At 32.3% G+C, this 22120-nt stretch overlaps 1 protein-coding gene across 3 annotated transcripts in view; it reads right to left on the bottom strand.

The window, feature by feature from the left end:
• Positions 1 to 22120, bottom strand: part of LOC129920768 (E3 ubiquitin-protein ligase RBBP6) — a 39554-nt gene continuing 17434 nt past the window's right edge. For 2 of the 3 annotated variants that reach the window (XM_056002346.1, XM_056002347.1), the window contains 4 exons: positions 17054 to 17291; positions 16786 to 16988; positions 9440 to 9584; positions 1 to 2335 (listed from right to left, as the gene is read on the bottom strand). In XM_056002346.1, the coding sequence (XP_055858321.1) occupies positions 401 to 2335; positions 9440 to 9584; positions 16786 to 16988; positions 17054 to 17291 (2521 nt within the window). In that variant the 3' untranslated portion in view covers positions 1 to 400. The remainder of the gene's footprint in view (positions 2336 to 9439; positions 9585 to 16785; positions 16989 to 17053; positions 17292 to 22120) is intronic. The other variant, XM_056002348.1, reaches the window with a different exon arrangement.

The following is a 22120-nucleotide window of genomic DNA, read 5'->3' on the forward strand; positions in this document are numbered from 1 at the left end:
TAAGATTAAAACTTTAGGCACATAGACTTTATTAAACTTCTTAATTATCCCATTGGTTAAATTAGCCCAAGTTTACATTATCCAGACTAGCAAACCAACATTTTATATCTTCTTATTTTTGTTTAAAATTATATAAATAAAAATTATTGTAACACGTAATTTAATAAAATTATAAATTATTACTTTTCATAAGAGGATATACGAGTAATTATGTTATATAAGTTTTTTTTTGTGGCTGCCGTGGGTCCTTATACTTTTTTTGCGTTTTAATTCGGATTTTCGATACAGATTAAGCTCCTTAGGAATGAGCCTTACGAATATTGCACAAGGAATTTTTGAGGTCACATTTCAATTCATCAACATTCAACACCTATAAAATCAGTCAACACTTAACTGTTTGTTAGTTGTTTTTATTATTATTATTATTCCTTTTCACTTGAAGCTCTGGTGATAAATTCTTATTAGTTCGTTTGGGCTTCGGCAAGGGATTCCAATCAAGATTTGAGCTTGTTGGCGATGATTCCCTTGAGGCATTATTGACTTCTTTTGTTATAGTGCATTTTTTGAATACGTCTCCATTGCCATTCCCATTGCCATTTTTATCGGTTTCTTTAGCTAGCGTAGATACAATAGTATCTAGAATGCCTTGAAAATTCTCATCAGTTTTGTTAGAGAGTTTCTGTTCGTGAGCGTTTTCAAGTCCTTCAAGTTCCAAGAGCATTCTCTTCATTTCGCGTTGTGACTCGGCTAAACTTTTTAAGTTTTGTTCCATTGCATTAGTATTTGTTTCGCTTTGATTTCGTTGTGGATTATTGGCATCAATTTCAGTTTCTTCTTCTTTTTTGGCCCCGCCTAGCAGTTGTTGACTTCGATTAATGGAATCAATGATCTGTTTAACAGATCGTCGTTTCTCTGGTGGAACTGGTTCGAGGGGAGCTAGAGTCGATTGTTTCCATTGGCTCGGCCTTGGTCGATAAATATTTTCGTTTATATCTTCAGTGAAATGCTTCGCCCTCGGAGGTTTTTGAATAGGAGCTGGATGAGCGATTTCATCATTAGGAGATGTTAAAGCTACAACAGGCTTAGGAAGGCTGTCTGGTTCTTGGGGATTTTCAGTAGCTGATTCTTCAATACGTTCAGCAACTTGTTCTATTTCAGAAATAATCAACTGAAGCTCTGAAATTGTAGTTGGAAGATCTTCTTCAAGATTTGAAGCATTTTCTTGAGTTTTAATTTCTTCCTTAGATGTTGGGGAAGACTTTGCTTGCGTTTTAATTTCTTCCTTAAATGTTGCGGAAGACTTTGCTTGATTTGATACATTAGGGTCTTTTTCAATTATAGTTACTTTTCTTACGGCTGGAAGGGGTGAATTTTGTTCAGTTGATTGTTGCTTTTGTCCTCTTACTGCTGGGATGGGCGTTGAATCTAAAACAGGCTCTTGTTTTGTATCTTCATTAATAGCCAGAACATGTTGCACTTTAATAGTTACTTCGTGACGTTGAGGTGCAGGTTCTTTAAGAGGACCAACGTCAATTCCTACCTCCCTATGTGGCATCTCTGGAGAAGAAGAAGAAGCAGAAGAAGAAACTTCTTCCACGGTTTTTATCTCTTTTCTTCTCATTGCAGGAGTGTCTGGAGTTTCAGCCAGTAAAATTTCCCGACGAGAAGTTGACAACCTTGGAGAAACCGGTGGTGGAGACTTTGGAATATTGGGCTTAGCTGCAATAGGAGGTCTTGACTTTTCTGTGGTTTCTTTGATTGTTACTTCATGCACCTTAACAACGGATTCATTTGTAGTATTTATAACCTTTTCAGAGGAGCTAGGCTTGGTTTCGGAACGGAAAGTTGATACTCCTGGTGATTCTTTCCTTTCGGGTGTCGAGCGAGGGCTCTCTGTTCGAATATGGATCGTTTCTACATGCCCAATTTCTTCTACTTTATTTCTCTCAAGCTTCACAGAAGAGTCTTCTTTCTTTGAAACTTCAATATCTTGATCTTCTCTAATGAACAATGATTCTTCATTTGGGGTAATAATAATATCGACATTGGAAGTAATCGATGTGTCTGATTCGCGGGTTGATGGTGAATTATAAGTTTTTGGTATTGTACCGTTTTGTTTAAGTGAGTTTGAGGTGACAACAACAGAGGAGGAACGAGCTTCATGATTTTCAGGACTGTCCGTATTGGACGATTTGACAAAGCTTTCAATTTCAGCAGTAAGATTGTGAATTTCAAGGCGTTCCTCTTCATTGGAGTTCTTAGGCTGAGTAGTGGATGGCTTGTGACTAGGAGTGGAACCAGCACTCGAGCTTTCTTCTTTGATTATTTGATGCACCTGTAAAAGAAAGAAACAAAAAACGTTTAATACTAATTAAAAGATTAAATAATTTATCATTAGTGCATTACGTTATTAAGTGGGAACGAGATTTTTTTAAACACTAAAAAGCTCATACATATTTGCGTATCGGTGTTGTGATTAGTTTGATATTTCTGAACAACTTAATTGTTTATGTGCATTTATGTAGGATACCAAGTTTATTAATCTGCCTGGTGCCCTTTCAATTCACATATAACTATTTTGCGTCTATAAAGTTCTACAGATGCTACCTTTGCTTCTTTAAAGCTTTACAGAAACAAAATGGTTATTTGGATTTTAAACCTTTTTAGTATGGAATATTTAATTTTGGAAAAACCCTGGTTACTAGGCCCATTACGACCTAAATGAAGTCAGTTTTATTGAATCGGTTTATATTTCATTATTTTGTATTATTTTCACTTAATCATTTCTGTTCTGATAGTAAACATGTTATTCCAAACTCTACTTTCAGAAATAACGGCCGTTGCCGTATGGCAAAGCTAGGCTTAAAGGTTCTCAAATGCTTTAAAAAAGGGAACCTCTACGGTATGTATAATGGATCACAACAAAAACATAACTGTTAAAAAAAGAGCCAAGTTATCCTATGTTAAAATTATGTTGACACAAAAAGTACTGAGACATAAAAGTGTACCAAGTTTTAAGTTTGGTTTTAAATTTGTATCAATTAAATTTTGATTTTGTTATTCTAGTGCCTTTCCTAAAAAGATCTCAAGCATTCATATTTCCTAATTCTTTTAAGGCAGTTGTGTTCGAATATCTAAGGATGGATTTTTTAAATGATTCTTTTGCATACGATCCTACCAAGCCATATAAGATTCTATCTATGAAAATGGGCGGTTACCACGCCCCTTGGCTAAAATTATCAAAATTTAAATTTTTCCCTTTGTATAAACTACCAGTTCTATCATTCTACCAAGTTTCAAGATTTTACGATAGTTAGAAGTGCTCTAAAATATTTGATTAACCTTCAGTGAAAATGGGATAAAATTCTCAAATTAAAAATTTGTACCTTTTGTATAAACTACCAACTCTATTTATCTACCGAGTTTCAAGTTTCTACGATAATCAGAAGTGCTCTAAACTATTTGATGTCAATTCAGCGAAATTGGGCGGATACCACGCCCCCTTAATTGAAAGTCTCAAATTTTCGATTTTTTCCTTTTTATGCACCTCAAGACCCATCAGGGTTGGGGTCAAAATTCTGCCGGGGTCAAAATTCTTTTGTCAAAATTCTGCTTTCAAAATTCTGCCTTACAAAATTCTGCTTTCAAAATTCTGCTTTTCAAAATTCTGTTTTTCAAAATTCTGTTTTTCAAAATTCTGCTTTTCAAAATTCTGTTTTTCAAAATTCTGCAAAAAATTTAAAAAGGGTTTGGAAAATGTTAAAAAGCGCGCGCTTTTTGACATTTTCCAAACCCTTTTTTAATTTTTTGCAAAATTCTGTAAAATCATCTTCTTGAAACATTTTCTGCTTATTTGATTACTTACCTACATAATTTGTCATTCTTTGAATGCATATTAATTTTTGTTTCATAAATGAATAAATTTGAGAATATTAAGAAAAGGTTTTAATACTAAACATTTCCGAAAATAATTCAAATTTCTTTAATTTATCAAATAAAGATGAATAGTCAAAAATTTGAATAAGAAAAGGAATATTTTGTTTCAAACAACATCGGTTCCAATAAGTGATAGGTTTTATTTGAAAGAAAGTCAGTCAATGCATTTAAGAAATATTTGCGACACTTAAACAAAAAAATTTAGGAAAGTACTAATGTTGAATTACATTAATGAGGTGTATTTTTCTTTAGTCAGCGCATATGCTATAAAAAAAAAACAGAATTGGCAGAATTTTTTTGATCAAGTATAATGCTGGCAGAATTTTGAAAAGCAGAATTTTAAAAAGCAGAATTTTGAAAAGCAGAATAGAAAAAAAGCAGAATTTTGAAAAGAAGAATTTTCATTAAAAAAGCAGAATTTTGAAAAGCAGAATTTTGAAGCCAGAATTTTGACCCGATCCCGACCCATCACTGTGCCAAATTAATTCTGCTTTTTTAATGAAAATTCTGTTTTTCAAAATTCTGCTTTTTTTCTATTCTGCTTTTCAAAATTCTGCTTTTTAAAATTCTGCTTTTCAAAATTCTGCCAGCATTATACTTGATCAAAAAAATTCTGCCAATTCTGTTTTTTTTTATAGCATATGCGCTGACTAAAGAAAAATACACCTCATTAATGTAATTCAACATTAGTACTTTCCTAAATTTTTTTGTTTAAGTGTCGCAAATATTTCTTAAATGCATTGACTGACTTTCTTTCAAATAAAACCTATCACTTATTGGAACCGATGTTGTTTGAAACAAAATATTCCTTTTCTTATTCAAATTTTTGACTATTCATCTTTATTTGATAAATTAAAGAAATTTGAATTATTTTCGGAAATGTTTAGTATTAAAACCTTTTCTTAATATTCTCAAATTTATTCATTTATGAAACAAAAATTAATATGCATTCAAAGAATGACAAATTATGTAGGTAAGTAATCAAATAAGCAGAAAATGTTTCAAGAAGATGATTTTACAGAATTTTGCAAAAAATTAAAAAAGGGTTTGGAAAATGTCAAAAAGCGCGCGCTTTTTAACATTTTCCAAACCCTTTTTAAATTTTTTGCAGAATTTTGAAAAACAGAATTTTGAAAAGCAGAATTTTGAAAAACAGAATTTTGAAAAACAGAATTTTGAAAAGCAGAATTTTGAAAGCAGAATTTTGTAAGGCAGAATTTTGAAAGCAGAATTTTGACAAAAGAATTTTGACCCCGGCAGAATTTTGACCCCAACCCAAATTACAAGTTTCTACGATAACGGGAAGTTCTCCATAATTTTAATGATCTGTCAGTGAATGAGTCAGTCAGTCAGTGAGTCAGTTACGGTTTTTCCGATTTTTGAAGCCCTATATCTCAGAAACTACTCATCCTAGCTAGCTAAAGTTTTGTAAGGATTTTTTTTTTTTTTGACTAGTTCAATAAATGTATCGAGTTTGAAATTTCTGGCATATTTGGTATAGAAGTTAGAGGGGGGTCAAAATGGCCTGATGAGTTGTTTAATGTAAATAAGGGTGTAGTGCCAAAGTTGCTAGAGAACTTGCTCAAATTGCTAATAAATTTTTAAAACTTCTTACAAAAAGAGCTGTTTTCGGTAATTTTTTTGTGGTTCGGGATCGGAGAGCTCTTCCGGATTACCAAACAAAACAAGATAACTAACCCAGCGATAACATCGATTTATAATTGTATGAATTACTAATATATTTTGAAAAGACATTTTCAAATGAGTACGAAACTTTTTTTTTTTGATAAAACTTAGTTCCTGTGAACGAGAATTATCTATAAATTAAATCGCTTTTCTTAAGCAGCGAATAGTTTTGTTTAATTTACTAAACTAGCGATGCATTCATAAATCAAATCATTTATGCAAGTACTAGTCTTTCAGTTTTTAGATTTCCAATATACTTTCTTATCTAAAACAACGGCACATCGCACACCTTATTGGTTTTTTTGTTGCTTATTTCACCTACTCTATTAAAATTGTAAGATTGTATGCCCGCAGACTTTTTTAATGAACAAACAACCCTATTATTATCGATATGTAAAAGTATAAGTTCCTTTGATTAGACTAGCCACTATTATTTTTACTTCATTAAAACATTCCAATACAAATTGGGTTGAAATATTTTGCAGTACATATAAGCGAGTGCCTGTGAAAAATTTAAATACTTTTTGCAATTTTACTTATAAATAAGACCCAAATAGAACTTATCTTATCACAAAATAATTGTGATATCATAGTACATATAAAAAAATTGTGTTTTCTTTATGATAAAATGATAAATGATAACTATATTAATGAAATTAAATTAGTGAACAAATAAATTTTGCTTTATTATCACTGAACACAAAATAGCTTGATTGCACAAAACAAATAATACTGTGTTTGACGTTTGAGTAAAATAAATGTAAAATATTCAAACAAAATTACCCAATGATTCGATTGATAAAACTGCCTTCACTAGGTGTCCAGACCTTATTCTGTGAAGTGGGCATGCATTTAAACATGATAAATGTTTAAGCTATTAATGTATTTAATTCTAAAATAATGACCTTATTTTAAAGATAGCTACAAATCTCAAGCTTCGTGTGTATTATATTTGCATATATAGATAAATCCTTTACTACATAATACCACTATGACTAGTTACTGTTGTCGTATACCTACATGGTATTTCTGAGCTGAATTTGATTAAGCTTGTATTATTCGAATGACTTAGACAAGGGCTTGGTCCCCAAAAAACGCGGAATTTTCGGACTTTCAGTTTTTAGCTGTTTAAAATAATGTCAATAATAATGCGAAAAACATTTTCTTTTTTTGGAAATCTGATTGAAAAGTAATCAAAATCCAAGAAACAAGCCTGTAAAACATTGGCCACTTTGCAAAAGTACAAAAGTGAAAATATTTATTTTCTCAGTAGCGCTATTTGTTTGTAAATAAAATGCACGACTGGGTCGCACGAACTTGCTCTTAGAGTTAAAGTTGTTTAAATTTTTAAGACTTTTTATATAGAAATTTGGAAAAAAAAATAAAATTCGTTTTTTAAAAAAATAAAATAAAATCTGAAATCAAATTGCCCCCAAAACAAGTATGCAGTTTTGATTGATATATTAAGATGCATTTTTGGAAAAAAAAATTCAAAATCGTTAGAGCCGTTTTTTAAAAAAACTAATTTTTTATAAATAACTTTTTGGAGCAAGATATTGTATCTTATTGTATAAATCTATACAAATAAATATATGAAATAAGTTTTAAAATAAAATTGGTATGCCATTTTGTAGAAATCACTAATCAGCATCTAAAAACAAAATTTCAAAAAAATTCAATGTCTCGTTTTCAAAAATTTGATTTTTCAAAAAAAAAATTCAAAATCTTTTTAAAAATCCAAAAATTATTTTTTTGAAAATTTAATTTCTGGTTTATATTTAAATTATATAAATGCTTCTTCACTAAAAGTTTCGTTGGAATCGAATCAGCATTTTCGGAGATAATCGGAATAATGATTTTCAAAAAAAAATTTTTCATTCATTTTAAGATTAATTTTACTAAAATCGGTATATAACAAGTACCGTTATTTTTGGTCCAAAAAAATTTATTCCAAAAACCCCTCTGGAGAGTCGCCAAATAACGCTACATACCAAGTTTGACATCAATCGGTATATCCGTTTAGGCTGTAGCTTCGTTTACAGACAGACAGACTGACAGACTGACAGACTGACAGATTGACAGACTGACAGACTGACAGACTGACAGACTGACAGACTGACAGACTGACAGACTGACAGACTGACAGACTGACAGACTGACAGACTGACAGACTGACAGACTGACAGACTGACAGACTGACAGACTGACAGACTGACAGACTGACAGACTGACAGACTGACAGACTGACAGACTGACAGACTGACAGACTGACAGACTGACAGACTGACAGACTGACAGACTGACAGACTGGCAGACTGACAGACTGACAGACTGACAGACTGACAGACTGACAGACTGACAGACTGACAGACTGACAGACTGACAGACTGACAGACTGACAGACTGACAGACTGACAGACTGACAGACTGACAGACTGACAGACTGACAGACTGACAGACTGACAGACTGACAGACTGACAGACTGACAGACTGACAGACTGACAGACTGACAGACTGACAGACTGACAGACTGACAGACTGACAGACTGACAGACTGACAGACTGACAGACTGACAGACTGACAGACTGACAGACTGACAGACTGACAGACTGACAGACTGACAGACTGACAGACTGACAGACTGACAGACTGACAGACTGACAGACTGACAGACTGACAGACTGACAGACTGACAGACTGACAGACTGACAGACTGACAGACTGACAGACTGACAGACTGACAGACTGACAGACTGACAGACTGACAGACTGACAGACTGACAGACTGACAGACTGACAGACTGACAGACTGACAGACTGACAGACTGACAGACTGACAGACTGACAGACTGACAGACTGACAGACTGACAGACTGACAGACTGACAGACTGACAGACTGACAGACTGACAGACTGACAGACTGACAGACTGACAGACTGACAGACTGACAGACTGACAGACTGACCGACTGACCGACTGACCGACTGACAGACTGACAGACGGACTTCCGGGACCCACATTTTTGGCATTCTCTACCATCGTAATGTCATGAAAAAATGCTATCTCAACTTTTTTTTTTGTACGAATGCATAACTTGATACATATATATGTAGTACCTATTTCGCAAGTAACAAATTTTTTTTTATGCTAAAAAATAAGTTATTTCCATTATTTGTCTTAATTCTCCAGCCCGAAAAAAAAAAACTTTACAAAAATGTCAACATACTTAAAGCTATAAAGCTATATAATAAAAGCTCCAAAAGCAAGTACATTAGTACTTTAACGGTTTCAGATTATTTTAAAATTCGAATTTCGGGGTTGGGTCATTCACAAAATGTCAAACCAAGCAAGGTTTGGTCGTATTTTTTGGTCATTGCCCGCTATAGTGAAATTGCTTTTTGAAAAATATATCCGATTAATGGGTAACATTCCATTGATTAATTCTACAGGACTGGACCATTCCTTTACATTTAACCAAATTTTAATCATGAACAATTTTAATTGCTAATTGAATGGGAATTCCTGGTTTTTGCGACTCACTCAAATCTAACAAATTGCATTAAAATCTCATTTTCAAAAAAATTGAAGTTGCACACTTTGCTCGCGTCACCGACGATATCTGTAACTTAAATTATGTAGGAATGTATAAGTTATAGATATGTACAGTCAAACCCGATTAAGTGAAACGGCAAAATGTCACAATTTCTCTTTCAGCTAAGCGGGTTTTTCTCTCAAACGAACCTTTTTTAAATGACATATGATATTTAAATGATATATATGATATATGTATATCATAGAAAAGTTTAAAACTTACTGGAATTGGTGGTGGTGGAGCACGTCGCTTTTTCCGAGCTGGATGTTTAGCGGGAGTAGAAGAGGCAGAAACTCCACCCATTACAACATCGTCATCATCTTCATCATCAAAAGGATTTGTGCTGGCCACACTAATTTGTGATGATCTGTTAAATGTGAAAAAAGTAAAATCTTTTTAATGTACATACACATTTTTGATAGAAGGAACTTAAGATAAAAAAGCCACATGTAAAAAAGACTTTTACCATTATATAAACTACATACTTGTCATATGTAGGTAAGTAGGCACTCATATGAAGAAGAAGAATTTTACTCATTATACCCAACCCTATACCAAGAATTTATATATTGTATGTGATATGTTTTTTGTACACATGTAGGAATGTATGGTATGGAAAAATATTTTCATTTTTATTGCATTTTTCTACCGCAAAAGATTTTATATAAATGCTGATTTTCGTTCAATACTGTCGAATATATTATTTTATTTTGTTGTTTATATTTTTTATCGTTTTCCCATCTTAAGATCAAAGGCTCATTAAAGAGTTTTTTTTTAAACATTTTTTTATTCAATAAAAACGTAAATATGTAAGCATTGAATAATTATAGACATATTATATTCTATATAAGTAAAACCAGAAAAAGATCCGCTATGAATCAACTGTAGCGCTACAGTCGATATACGGAATTGAATAAATAGCCAAAAAATCCCTGATTAGGACTTTTTGGTTACAAAGGAAACAAAACTATAATGAAAAATGGTATCACAACAAAAACATTACTGTTAAAAAAAGAGCCAAGTTCTCCTATGTTAAAATTATGCTGGCACAAAAAGTATTGAGATGTAAAAGTGTACCAAGTTCTAAAGTTTGGGTTCAAATTCGTATCAATAAAATTTTGATTGTTCTCTTGACAATTTTTCTTTTAATGACCGATTTTTAAAGTTATTTCAAAAATTGCCAAGTAAACAATCAAAATTTTATTGATACGAATTTGAACCCAAACTTTAGAACTTGGTACACTTTTACATCTCAATACTTTTTGTGCCAGCATAATTTTAACATAGGAGAACTTGGCTCTTTTTTTAACAGTAATGTTTTTGTTGTGATTTCACTACTTTTTGCAAAGTATGGCTGTAGAATTGAAAATCTCCATATTTGATGAAACTTCAGTGGAAATGGGCGGTTGCCACGCCCCCTGGCTGAAATTCTCAAACTTTAAATTTTTTCCTTTGTATAAACTACCATCTCTACCATTCTACCAAATTCCAAGATTCTACGATAATCAGAAGTGCTCTATAATATTTGATGAAAATTCAGCACAAATGGGCGATTGCCACGCCCCCTGGCTGAAATTCTCAAATATTAAATTTTTTCCTTTGTATAAACTACCAGCTCTACCATTGTACCAAATTTCAAGATTCTACGATAATCAGAAGTGCTCTATTATATTTGATGAAAATTCAGCGGAAATGGGAGGATGCCACGCCCCCTGAATTGAAAATCTCAAATTTTCGATTTTTTCCTTTGTATTCACCACAAGTCCTATCACCGTTTAAAATTTCAAGTTTCTACGATATCGGGAAGTTCTCCATAATTTTGATGATCTGTCAGTGAGTCAGTGAGTCAGTGAATCAGTGAATCAGTGAGTCAGTTACGGTTTTTGCAATTTTTGAAGCCCTATATCTCAGAAACTACTCATCGTAGGAGGCTGAAATTTTGTGAGGTGTTTGGTTTTGACCATCTCAACAAATGTAGTGAGTTTGAAATTTCTAGCATCTTTGGTGTGGAAGTTAGAGGGGGGTCGAAAATGGCCTGAGTTGTTTCCTGTAAATAAGGGTGTAGTGCCAAAGTTGCTAGAGAACTTGGCTGGGCACTACCGTGCCCCTTGATTTATATTTTGTTAACCTATACAAGGTTTTGTTTTGTGTTAGGTTTGTATTAATTTTTTTTTTTTGTTTTTGTAGTATTTTGAAAATAAGGATAATAAACGCGGCTGTGGAAGTATTTTTTAATTTTTGATTCATATTTAAAAGGTTTTTGTTTGTTTATTAAAACTGAGGACAAGAAGATTAACATTTTGTTCAATTATTGAATGCAAGTGTTTATTTAATTTTGATTTAAGTGTGTTAGCATCTGGGCCAAAGTTGTAATTCACATTATTTGCACGTTGTCCACATATACTGTGGCGTATACGTGATCTTTTTTTTAACCACATATGCAAGAGTGCCAAGTGAATGAGAAGACGCTTGACCAAACCATCTCTGGAGAGCAAGATGAGCAATATTTATTCCAATTTTTTCTGTGAAACCTTTTTTTTAGTGTTTGATATGAGGATAAAAATGTTCACAAGGATCCTTGTGTGACTCAATGGCTGAGCAAAAATGGCTGTTTACTTAAAAGAAACAGTGTACTATTTTTTAGAATTTAAGCTTATGTCATTCATTACCTTTTATATATGTTTTCTCTATTTTTATTGTATTACATATTTACAAAATATGAATTAATTTTTTCTCAAATAAATGAGGGGCTATCTTTACTTGTCGTCCTGGTTACAAAAAAACCCAGTCTACGTTAAAAGATGCCCCATATGCGGGGTTTTTGTTGTTGGAAACTATACACTTCGCGTCACTTGAATAGAAACAACAATTTTTCTTTAGAAAATACCGATTGGCACTTCGGTGAGGTAACTTAGTAGGATTTTGGTTTTGCATTTTCAAAGAGGAACTTTTAACAAACAATGTTGTAAAAACAAAAAACCCAAAACAGAAACCGTATGGCTACTAGTTGCGTTTTTTCGCATTACTTCACAAAAAACAGTGTTTTTTTTTGCGTCACTTGAATAGAAACAAGCTCTTAAATTAGATAAAAATGATGAAAAATCATGGACAACACTAATTTTTGTAAAGCAGTCTTAAACTTTGACATTATTTGTACATTATAACCAATTATGGGCTACGAGCTACCATTAGGCATCACAGAAAATGCATAAATAGCAGCTAACATTGGAAATGCACTTGCACTATGCAAAATCGCGAAAGATATTGGAAAATTTGTATGAGAATATTTTTGAAATATCGTAAACTAGTGATTGAATAAAAAAATAAGACAGGTGAGACCCAAATCAAGAGCAGAGAAAAAAATAATTTAAAAACTAGCAGCAATTTCCTTCACTTTGCCGCTAAAATCGGTCAAAAACGTGGTGTTAGTGCGATGGTAATGTGTTGGTTTGTTCCATCATGGAAGTTATAAAAGGTGCACAACATTTAAAAAGCCTCAAAATGCAAAATAACAACATTTTAACTTCTACTAAGATTACAAAAAAGTTAACTATTTTATAGTTGCATTTGAACTGAAAAGAAGTGAGGTAAAGAGTGGTTTTTTAAAGGAAAACATACCAACTCAGATGGACCACGTTAATATTAGTCCTATTTCATTGGTTTATGAAAGAATAACTTTTATCGCATCGCCAATAAAGGGCAATAAAATGTGTTATAGTAATACGCTTTGTTTTTATGATGTGCAATAGGAAAATTGAAGCTTCACGCTTCGAAAAAAGATGCAAACTTTTACAAAGAAATAATGGAAGAAGCTCTTGGGAAGTTTAGGAACGTGGAAAAACAACCCTCTTAGAGATTGCACAAGGAGAGTTCCAGAAAAAAACAACGCAATAGAAACAAAACAGATCCATTCCGGATGAAAACGAAAGTTTATTTCACTTATTCAAACCTTAAATTGTAGAAAATGTCATTTTCTTAATTTGTAAGAAGTTACCAAACACTATAGTCACTTTCTCCAATTAGGTCCACGATTGTGTACAGTACAAGTGCATTTTAAATGTTTAATTCTATTTATGCATTTTCTGTGATGCCTAATGGTAGCTCGTAGCCCATAATTGGTTATAATGTGCAAATAATGTCAAAGTTTAAGACTGCTTTACAAAAATTGGTGTTGTCCATGATTTTTCATCATTTTTATCTAATTTAAGAGCTTGTTTCTATTCAAGTGACGCAAAAAAAAACACTGTTTTTTGTGAAGTAATGCCAAAAAACGCAACTAGTAGCCATACGGTTTCTGTTTTGGGTTTTTTGTTTTTACAACATTGTTTATTAAAAATTCCTCTTTGAAAATGCAAAACCAAAAATCTACTAAGTTACCTCACCGAAGCGCCAATCGGTATTTTCTAAAGAAAAATTGTTGTTTCTATTCAAGTGACGCGAAGTGTATCATGTTGTTAATAAGTTTTACTTATTATTTTTAACGGAGTTTCGTAGTTGAAGTACGGCTTTTTAGTTTGGAGAGGGTTTAGCGGATTTATTTTCAAAATTGAAGGCTGAGCTTCGGTTTAAGCAAAAAGCGTTACTTTAAGCCCTCGCTCTCCTTCAATCTACGTTCAAGCTACGCCACCGCGGCTCGCCATCTTGTGAGCTTTGAACGTTTCCTGTGGTCTTGCTGGGCCGGGAAATCTACGAGTCTACGATACTGCCTTCATCTTCTATTGGATTTCGATGTTAGTAAATTATAAACAAACAAAAAACTACAACAAAAAATTCACAAAAATTGATACATATGTACAATTGTACATAAATAAAATAACTGAAATAAAAAATATAATATGAATAAAGATAGAATATTAATGATATCCGAATGCATATACTTTGAGTATGGTTCATGAGTGTTTGAAGTTTAAGGTTTTTTTTTATAATTTAAGGAATCATACTTTAGGTTTATTTAGCATTCAAATTTTAAAAAGTTCAAAAAAAAAAAATTAAAAAAATTATTGCAAAAGAAAGTAGGTACAATATTACATAAAAGTAAATGTACATTATAAACTGGAATTAATATGTATAACTTCAGTCAAAGGGGCTAAGACCTAAGAGTCAGAAATATAGTGGCTAGCCTTGGGCGCAAGGGCTAACCTTGGATCAATAAGGGCTAATCTAAAAAGCGAAATCGTAGCCTTATTTAGAAGAGATGTCCATTCTTCAAAGAAGGAATCGATTTTTAAACTAGAATGAGGAAACAAACCTTTATATTTAGATGCATATTGGGGTGACCTCGTTATTAATTTGAAACTCAATAGTCCAGTAATTTTAGGTTTTATCTGCGGAAAAATTCCTACTGGGCTGAATTTTGGTATACAGCTTAATGACGGCTTTGTTATGAAGATGTGAAAAATCGACATTGATATCGTGTCCGCGTTAAGAGTTATAGGGGTCAAAAGGTCACAAAAACTGGTTTTTCACGATTTTCAGCAAAACGGTAAGTCTTATCAAAAAATATTCAATGCAAGAATTGTAGACCAGATTATTATATATAAAAAGTGGCATGATACTTTTTTTCCTAAGACCCACCGTTTCTTAGGTATAACGATTCAAAAAGTTGAAGTTTAGTTGTAATCGTCATAATCCTATTCCTGAAAAAAAAACTCCTAACTGAAAAGCTCCTGAAATTTCATTATTTTTTTAGCTTGAATTTCGTTCCTCAACTGTTAAGAATATGGGGAAACCAAAAAAAATGGAAATTTTCGCCATTTTTCCGATTGGGGCCCTTCTCCCGAAACCATTTCCCTGGGAATTTTTGTTTAGAATATGTCTGAAAATATACAGGGTGTGCAATAGAGAATAGACAACCCTAAAACGGCTTATAGCTACACTTATGATTGTTCTAAAAACAGATAGAAAAAAGTTCTATCGCAACCAGTTCATAAAATGTGGACTTTTTTTCGTTCAGTGTATTTTAAATTTTATCATCTTATGTTTTCGTTCACTACAACCACGAATGAATGAATTTTATTTATTTCTTTTTTTTATAATTTTCTACAATAATTGTATGAGTACATAAACGCTTTGAAAACTGCAAAGCTATTGCACATTTTCGTAAAAAAAATTTTGAAATCTGTTTTTTGATGCAAAATGTAAAAAAAGTATTTTATGAAAAATTTTAAACACCTGTGGTATAAAATAAATCTATAGAAACCAAAGTGGCCAACTTTCTTAAAAATACTCCCCTTAGACGAGAATATTTTTAAGTAAGTCGGCCACTTAGATTTTTTTGCTTTCCCATATTCTTAACCATTGAAAAACGAAATTCAAGCTTAAAAAATAATGAAATATCAGGAACTTTTCAGTTAGGAGTTTTTTTTTTCAAAATAGGCCTGATTATGACGATTACAACTCAACTTCAACTTTTTGAATCGTTATACCTAAGAAACGGTGGGTCTTAGGAAAAAAAGTGTCATGACACTTTTTATATATAATAATCTGGTCTACAATTCTTGCATTGAAAATTTTTTGATAAGACTTACCGTTTTGCTGAAAATCGTGAAAAACCAGTTTTTGTGACCTTTTGACCCCTATAACTCTTAACGCGGACACGATATCAATGTCGATTTTTCACATCTTCATAACAAAGCCGTCATTAAGCTGTATACCAAAATTCAGCCCAGTAGGAATTTTTCCGCAGATTGGGCTTAAAAATGACTAAAATGACTGGGCTATCAAGTTAACTTTTATCTTAGGCTACCTATCAAATTTAAAAAGGATAAACGCCACTTCTTTTTAAGAAACAGCTACACGGTATCTAAGAAGACGCTTCATTGTACTGGCAAAATAAAAAAAAAAAAACACCAAGCATGGAGATATAGCTGAAGGGTCCAGGGGAAAAACAGCTCAAGTCCATTCCAACTCATTCCAAGCAAAAAAAGAACTTAAAATTTTGTTCTCCATACAACTTAGTAGGTACGAAAGGCACATCATTTATGTATTTATTTTTTTTAGTAAGGCTTAAATTTATTTTCCAATAGTAAGGATGCTATCAGATTGTGCTCAGTAAATACTACAAGAATTCTAAGTTTATTTTTGACTAAAATTGGACATGTGTCGCTTTTTCTCTGGAACCTTCAACTAGATAGTCACATTCAGGCTATATTATACATAAATAATGAGATTAATTGCTAAAAAACATTAGGCTAGTTTTCACATCTGGTTTTCACATCCAGGTAAACCTTTTATTTTCAGTATTATTAATTTGTATGTTTAAAAAATATCGGAATCGGAATAAGCTGTCGTGTATACACCTAACCCAAGTGTAAAGCATTTTAAGTAAATAACTGAAATATTAGTAAAAAAAAATGGAATTTTATAGTACAAAATGTTTCCAAATATTGTACAATGTACATCTCAATCTCATTATGATGTTTTGTTTTCTTTTTTGTTAGTAACTCCACAGAAATATGTAACTAGGTGAAACCAACATAGAACGTAGAATAAGGACAAATTAATTGTCAGACCAACGCAACAGAGATGGAACTTCAACATTTCAACGAAACGCATACGAGTAAACTCACCCATGGCTTATCATTCCCAAAGTGTCACTATTAAATTCAAGATTACGAACTGGTTGCGGGGTTACAGACCCACGATACACGTACCTTCGGGATGTTGGTAATGTTAACGTTTGTGTTGGCGTACCGCTTGTTGTGGCCGGTTGTATTGTGCTGCGGTACCTATCGTTCCGATTGAAACCAATACCATTAGTAGGCAGATCCGACTGTTGAATTTGAAAGTTAAATAAACATCAAATATTCGAATGCAAGAGGGTTATACAAAATTTACCTGGGTATTTCTCATATCTTGAAGGGAACTTCGATATGGGACGTTTCTTTGGAACGCATTATTAGTGCCAAGAGTACCATTTGTTGCTCCAGTTGTGTAGCGCATACGGGGATCGTATGTGTTGTAACCGTTGTTGTTATTATTAAAAACATCTCGACGAAGTGGTGGTGGACTTTCGGATGTTTTGTTTATGCCTAAACTCGATGATTTCTTCTTTAAGCGAAATGATTTAAATGCCCTGGAAGAAAGAAAAATAATAAAAATAAAACAGTCAAATTGTTTACTCTCCTTTAAATTGATATTTGATTTAATGAATCTAATATGATGTAAAATGATGAATGGTGAGTGGCAATAATGCCCGGGTATCTCTTCAAAAAATAAAAAACACCTACTTGCATTATTTTTTTCCATGAAAACTGTTGGTGTATGTGGCTTCCGAACCCACAACTTCGAAGCATCTGGGTGCGATTTATTATTGTTTTTCTTTATTTTAATTAAACCCTCCGGTTGGGGTCGTTAACGCACAGCACAAAAAATCTAGAGATCTTTACATAGAAACTAATGTTACACATACGCCACAGTGTCCTATTTTACAGTGTACAGTGCGTATACTCAGGAGGTCATTGACGCAAATTTGTTCCGGAAATTTCAAAATGTCGCTATCAGTGTCAAACTTCAACCAATTTTCTTTTTTTAAATAATAGTTAAAATCTTTTAAGAAGTGCAAGTGTAGAAACACTTTTCAGCTGCTTAAAGGCGAAGACCTTCAACTTCTCTAAAAAAATTTTTCTTTAACAATGACGATTTTAATTCGCCAATATATTTAAATACTTAAACATTTATAACTTTTCAACTTACTAAAAAATTATAAATTTGTCATAGCAAATAATCGTTGATGACTTCTTATTAAGTGAAAATTGACGGAAACGTCATTGGTTGCATATGCATATTGTATGTAACTTATAAAACAAACATTGCCGGATGAGATCTCTGCTAACTAACAATTGTCAGCGCAAAGCCAAGTCAACTGAAAATATTGCACTCTTAAGTAGAAGGCAAGCAAAATATAGTATAAGACTGTGTGCTGGTTTATTGATGTGACGTAACAAATGATCAGCTTTGAAGTACTTTACACTCATGTGAATATCATTTAGCATCAATTTAAGCGCGACGCCGACGTGCTGTTTTGTTTTGCTACTTGACCTCATAACAAATGGATTTACTAGATATATTCAGCTAGACTTCAAGTTTGTGTTATATAGTATCTAGTATGTATAGAATGACTGAACAAAAGGCGGGTTGGGGGATGTTAGATGTCAGGGTTTAGCTGTGTGTTCAATGTTTGCATTGATGAAAAGTGAAGTTTGATTATCTATCACATGTGAAAATATACTAAGTGAAATTGGTTGCTATAGTTTGACACATTGTGTGATAATTTCTAGATATATGCTTATTATGTTTGTGGTTTTGGTTCAAGGTTATCATTAAAATAAGACATAAAATGCACATCGGTGTCGTACGCATTTGATCTCTAATGATTCACTTGTCGTATTTAGAATATTACGTTATATCACCCATTATATTTTCTTCATCATAACAACTGTAACGATATCAACTTACTTCGTTATCTTTGATACCATTTTAACCTTTGTTGTCAGTTGACGTCTTTTTATTTTTAAATGCTAAGGGCCTTTAAAACCGCCAAAATAATGTGTAGGAGAAAACTAGATTGATCATTTATTTTTGAATTTTTGATTCTTATTTGAAAGGATTTTGTTAGCATCTAGGCTAGATTTGTAATTCACATTATTGTCCATATGCACTGTGGCGTATACGTGTTTTTTTTAATGTTTTTTTTTTTTTAACCACATATGCAAGACTAAGGAGGGGAAGACGATTGACCAAGCTAGATAATTTAGGTTCTGGTTTTCAATGTTGTCTGATTCAATATTTTGCGAGTTGAGTTTTTTCTTAACGTTTCTTTTTTTGAATCGTTCTAAAATTGTTTAGCATTCACAATGATGGAATTTTGTATTCCACTAATGCAAAAAACAATCTCCCTTGGGATACGAACTCAACCCAGCAAAAGTAAGGGGTAAAGTAATCAATAACTTTTATGCATTTAACGTTACAAGTTTAGGATAATATACATACATATAATAACAATTTATAAATATTTTTTCAAATGCTCGTCGTAAGCAAAAATTTATATTGAGGGTTTTGAATGATCAACAACAACTTGTCATCTTACCACCAATTGGCTTTTTGAGACCAATAACAGATTCAACGGTCTCTTCCAAAAAAAACACCCTTTCATTAAAAATTTTTTTTTATCCTCGCTTTCTATCCCAAATGAAATGTTTTTACGGAATTTGATTAGGGTGACCCATCAATTTTTTGTTTCTCTATACAAAAAAAAACACTTTTAATCATGATAAATTGTTGGCCTCCACACCCTTTTCTTTTCCACGAAAAAACACCCTTCCGCCCATTTTTGTATAGACTCTTTTGATCCTTTGTCCTTATTCCAAAAGCAATCTTTTTGCCAAGTTTCAGGAGGGCAACCCTTTTTTTTATTAAATGATTTTTGGTACTATTTTACCTGTACTTTAATTTATGTACCTACATTATTTCTTTGTTTGCTTTTTACTTTGTATATAGGGCAAGTATTGGTTTCGTGTAGAAAAAAAAAATTTGAGGTTTTAATCAAATCCAACATTACGATGGTGGAGAAGATCAAAAGAGTGGTTTTCGTCATGCCGTCCGTTGGTCTGTCCGTGTAGGCTTATTGATTTTAACAAAACTGCGTTTTTAGTTTTTTCTGGAAAAATGCGTAGAACGGAAATATGGCGTTGCCGTTTTTCAAAAACTGACATACTTTTTAAGTTCATATATTTCATCAAAGCATAAGTCAATTTTATTAAAAATTTACAGACATCATTTCGAAGTATAAAATGTATAAAAAAAATATTTTTAAAAACATTTTTGAAAAAAATTTTTTTTAATTTAATTTTTAAACTTTCGATTTTTTTTTCTCGACACTAAACAAAATCTTAAATTTCCAATAGATATTTAAGATAAAGATACTGTGAACTACAAGAGCAAGTACGTGCGACCCAGTCGTGCATTTTAATTTTATTAAATGGATAAATATATGATACCTACTTATAAAAATCCATTGGCATTCTTCATGTTTTTACCATTTTGAAAATCAATACTCTATAATACTATTAACTGCATTCCTTATTTGTTTCTATGTATAACAAAAAGAAATCCTTGCCAAATTAAAAATCATTCAACCTGAATCAGCTTATTCGATTTTTTAAAATCGTGTTAGACATGACAACAAAAAATGGCACTTGTAAATGTTTGTTTTAGTGTTTTCAATGTAAATTGTAGGTAAGCAAACCATATGGTGGTTTAAAAGGTGGTGTTAGCGACAACGTGTAGTGTACTCTATTCGTCTATCAAAACCGACGAACTTATTGACTTTATTTCCCCATAGAACAGGTGCAGGCATTTTTTTATAAACACCATCTGAAGAATGAATATAAAAAAATCATCCGATAGCGAAAGAATCTAGCCATAATATTTGTGTCTGCCAAAAATGTTTGCCCTTCCGAAAATTGGACAAATGCCAATGTACAAACAAAGTGGATGACATAAATATTGATGATTAACGAGACGAATACAACTACTGTGCAAAGCAAAAAGAAAGTCAATATTGCTTTAGTCTGATATTTTCACTCTGAATAACATTATGAGGGTGTTCTGAAAGTAGCTTACAATTTCTCGTTAATGGTATCTATTATTTGAAAATTGATACTGAAAACTATTTACACAAATCCAAACGCATGAATTGTAGTGTAAACATTAGAATCAATTGACTCCAATATAAAAGCATTGAACTGATATTATTTGTAATATTATTGCAGTTGTTTTAGTTTAATCTTTAAGTTTTATTCTATTAAGTACGAACAAACAAAATATACTCAAGAGATAAGATTTCACAAGGGAGTCATATCGCCCTTCAATAATTTTTTTTAAAGTGTTGTTGCTTAACTGAGCTTTTAATGGCGCCAGACTATGTTAAGTTATTGTGTGTTTCAACATTATAGATATCCATAGACAAGTACAAAATTAAGTGAAAAAAAGAAAAACTAGTTAAAGTTTGCATTTTTTATAAATATACTCCACTCCTCGCATCATCATAAATAAGTAGGGTAAATGCGGGTGATATCTGAGATGATAAAGGTACCTTTTTTTGTTTACATTAGATATCTTCTAAATAAAAAAAATAATACATATAGGGGAAGGTGGCCTAAAATGGCCCCCCTAAGGAAAATGTCCTATATCTCGAAAAACAGTAGCATTCAAACTTAAATGCTATATTTCAAAGTTTAATATATTACTCTCACATTTTTTTCATTTGCGAGTTGAAAAAGTTCCAAAAAGTATTTATTTTTTTTAATTTTCAAGACGTCTACAAATTTCACTGATCAAATTTACCCGGGTAAAATGGCACACTGTCCAAACATACGTGATTTTAAATGCAAAATTGAATCAAAGGGCTTCTTTTCCATTTTCTTGGAACAAGTGGTGCTTAATCCCCCCAGATCTTTCATCGAGTCATTAAAAACCCAGTTCTTGTTGGTTGCTCGTCTCTTTTTTGTAGTTTTTGCAACTTTGAGTGTTTTGGAAGCCTTTTTCTAGGTTTTTGACGGAATCAAGGGCTTTTCTCAGTCCAGGACTTCCTCTCTGTACATCGTTCATAAATAGCAACTATTTTCACTTTAAAAAAATGAAAATGTGAACAAAAAATTTAAAATGACATGTGAAATAGGTATGCCATTTTACCCGAGCACTAAGTAGGCCATTTTGCCCATTTTGAGTTTTTTTCAATTTAATTTTTACACCAAAAAATTTAAAATGGTTTTAAACCAACTTATTTCAGTTAATTAATAAGAAATACTTCATGCGTACACACATTAACTTCTTTTTCCAAAATACAATGTTTTTTTCGCCCTTAGGGCGAAATTCATAGTCGTTACTCAAGTTAAGATTTTT

This window comes from Episyrphus balteatus, chromosome 1 (assembly GCF_945859705.1).
Source record: "Episyrphus balteatus chromosome 1, idEpiBalt1.1, whole genome shotgun sequence".
NCBI lineage: Eukaryota > Metazoa > Arthropoda > Insecta > Diptera > Syrphidae > Episyrphus > Episyrphus balteatus.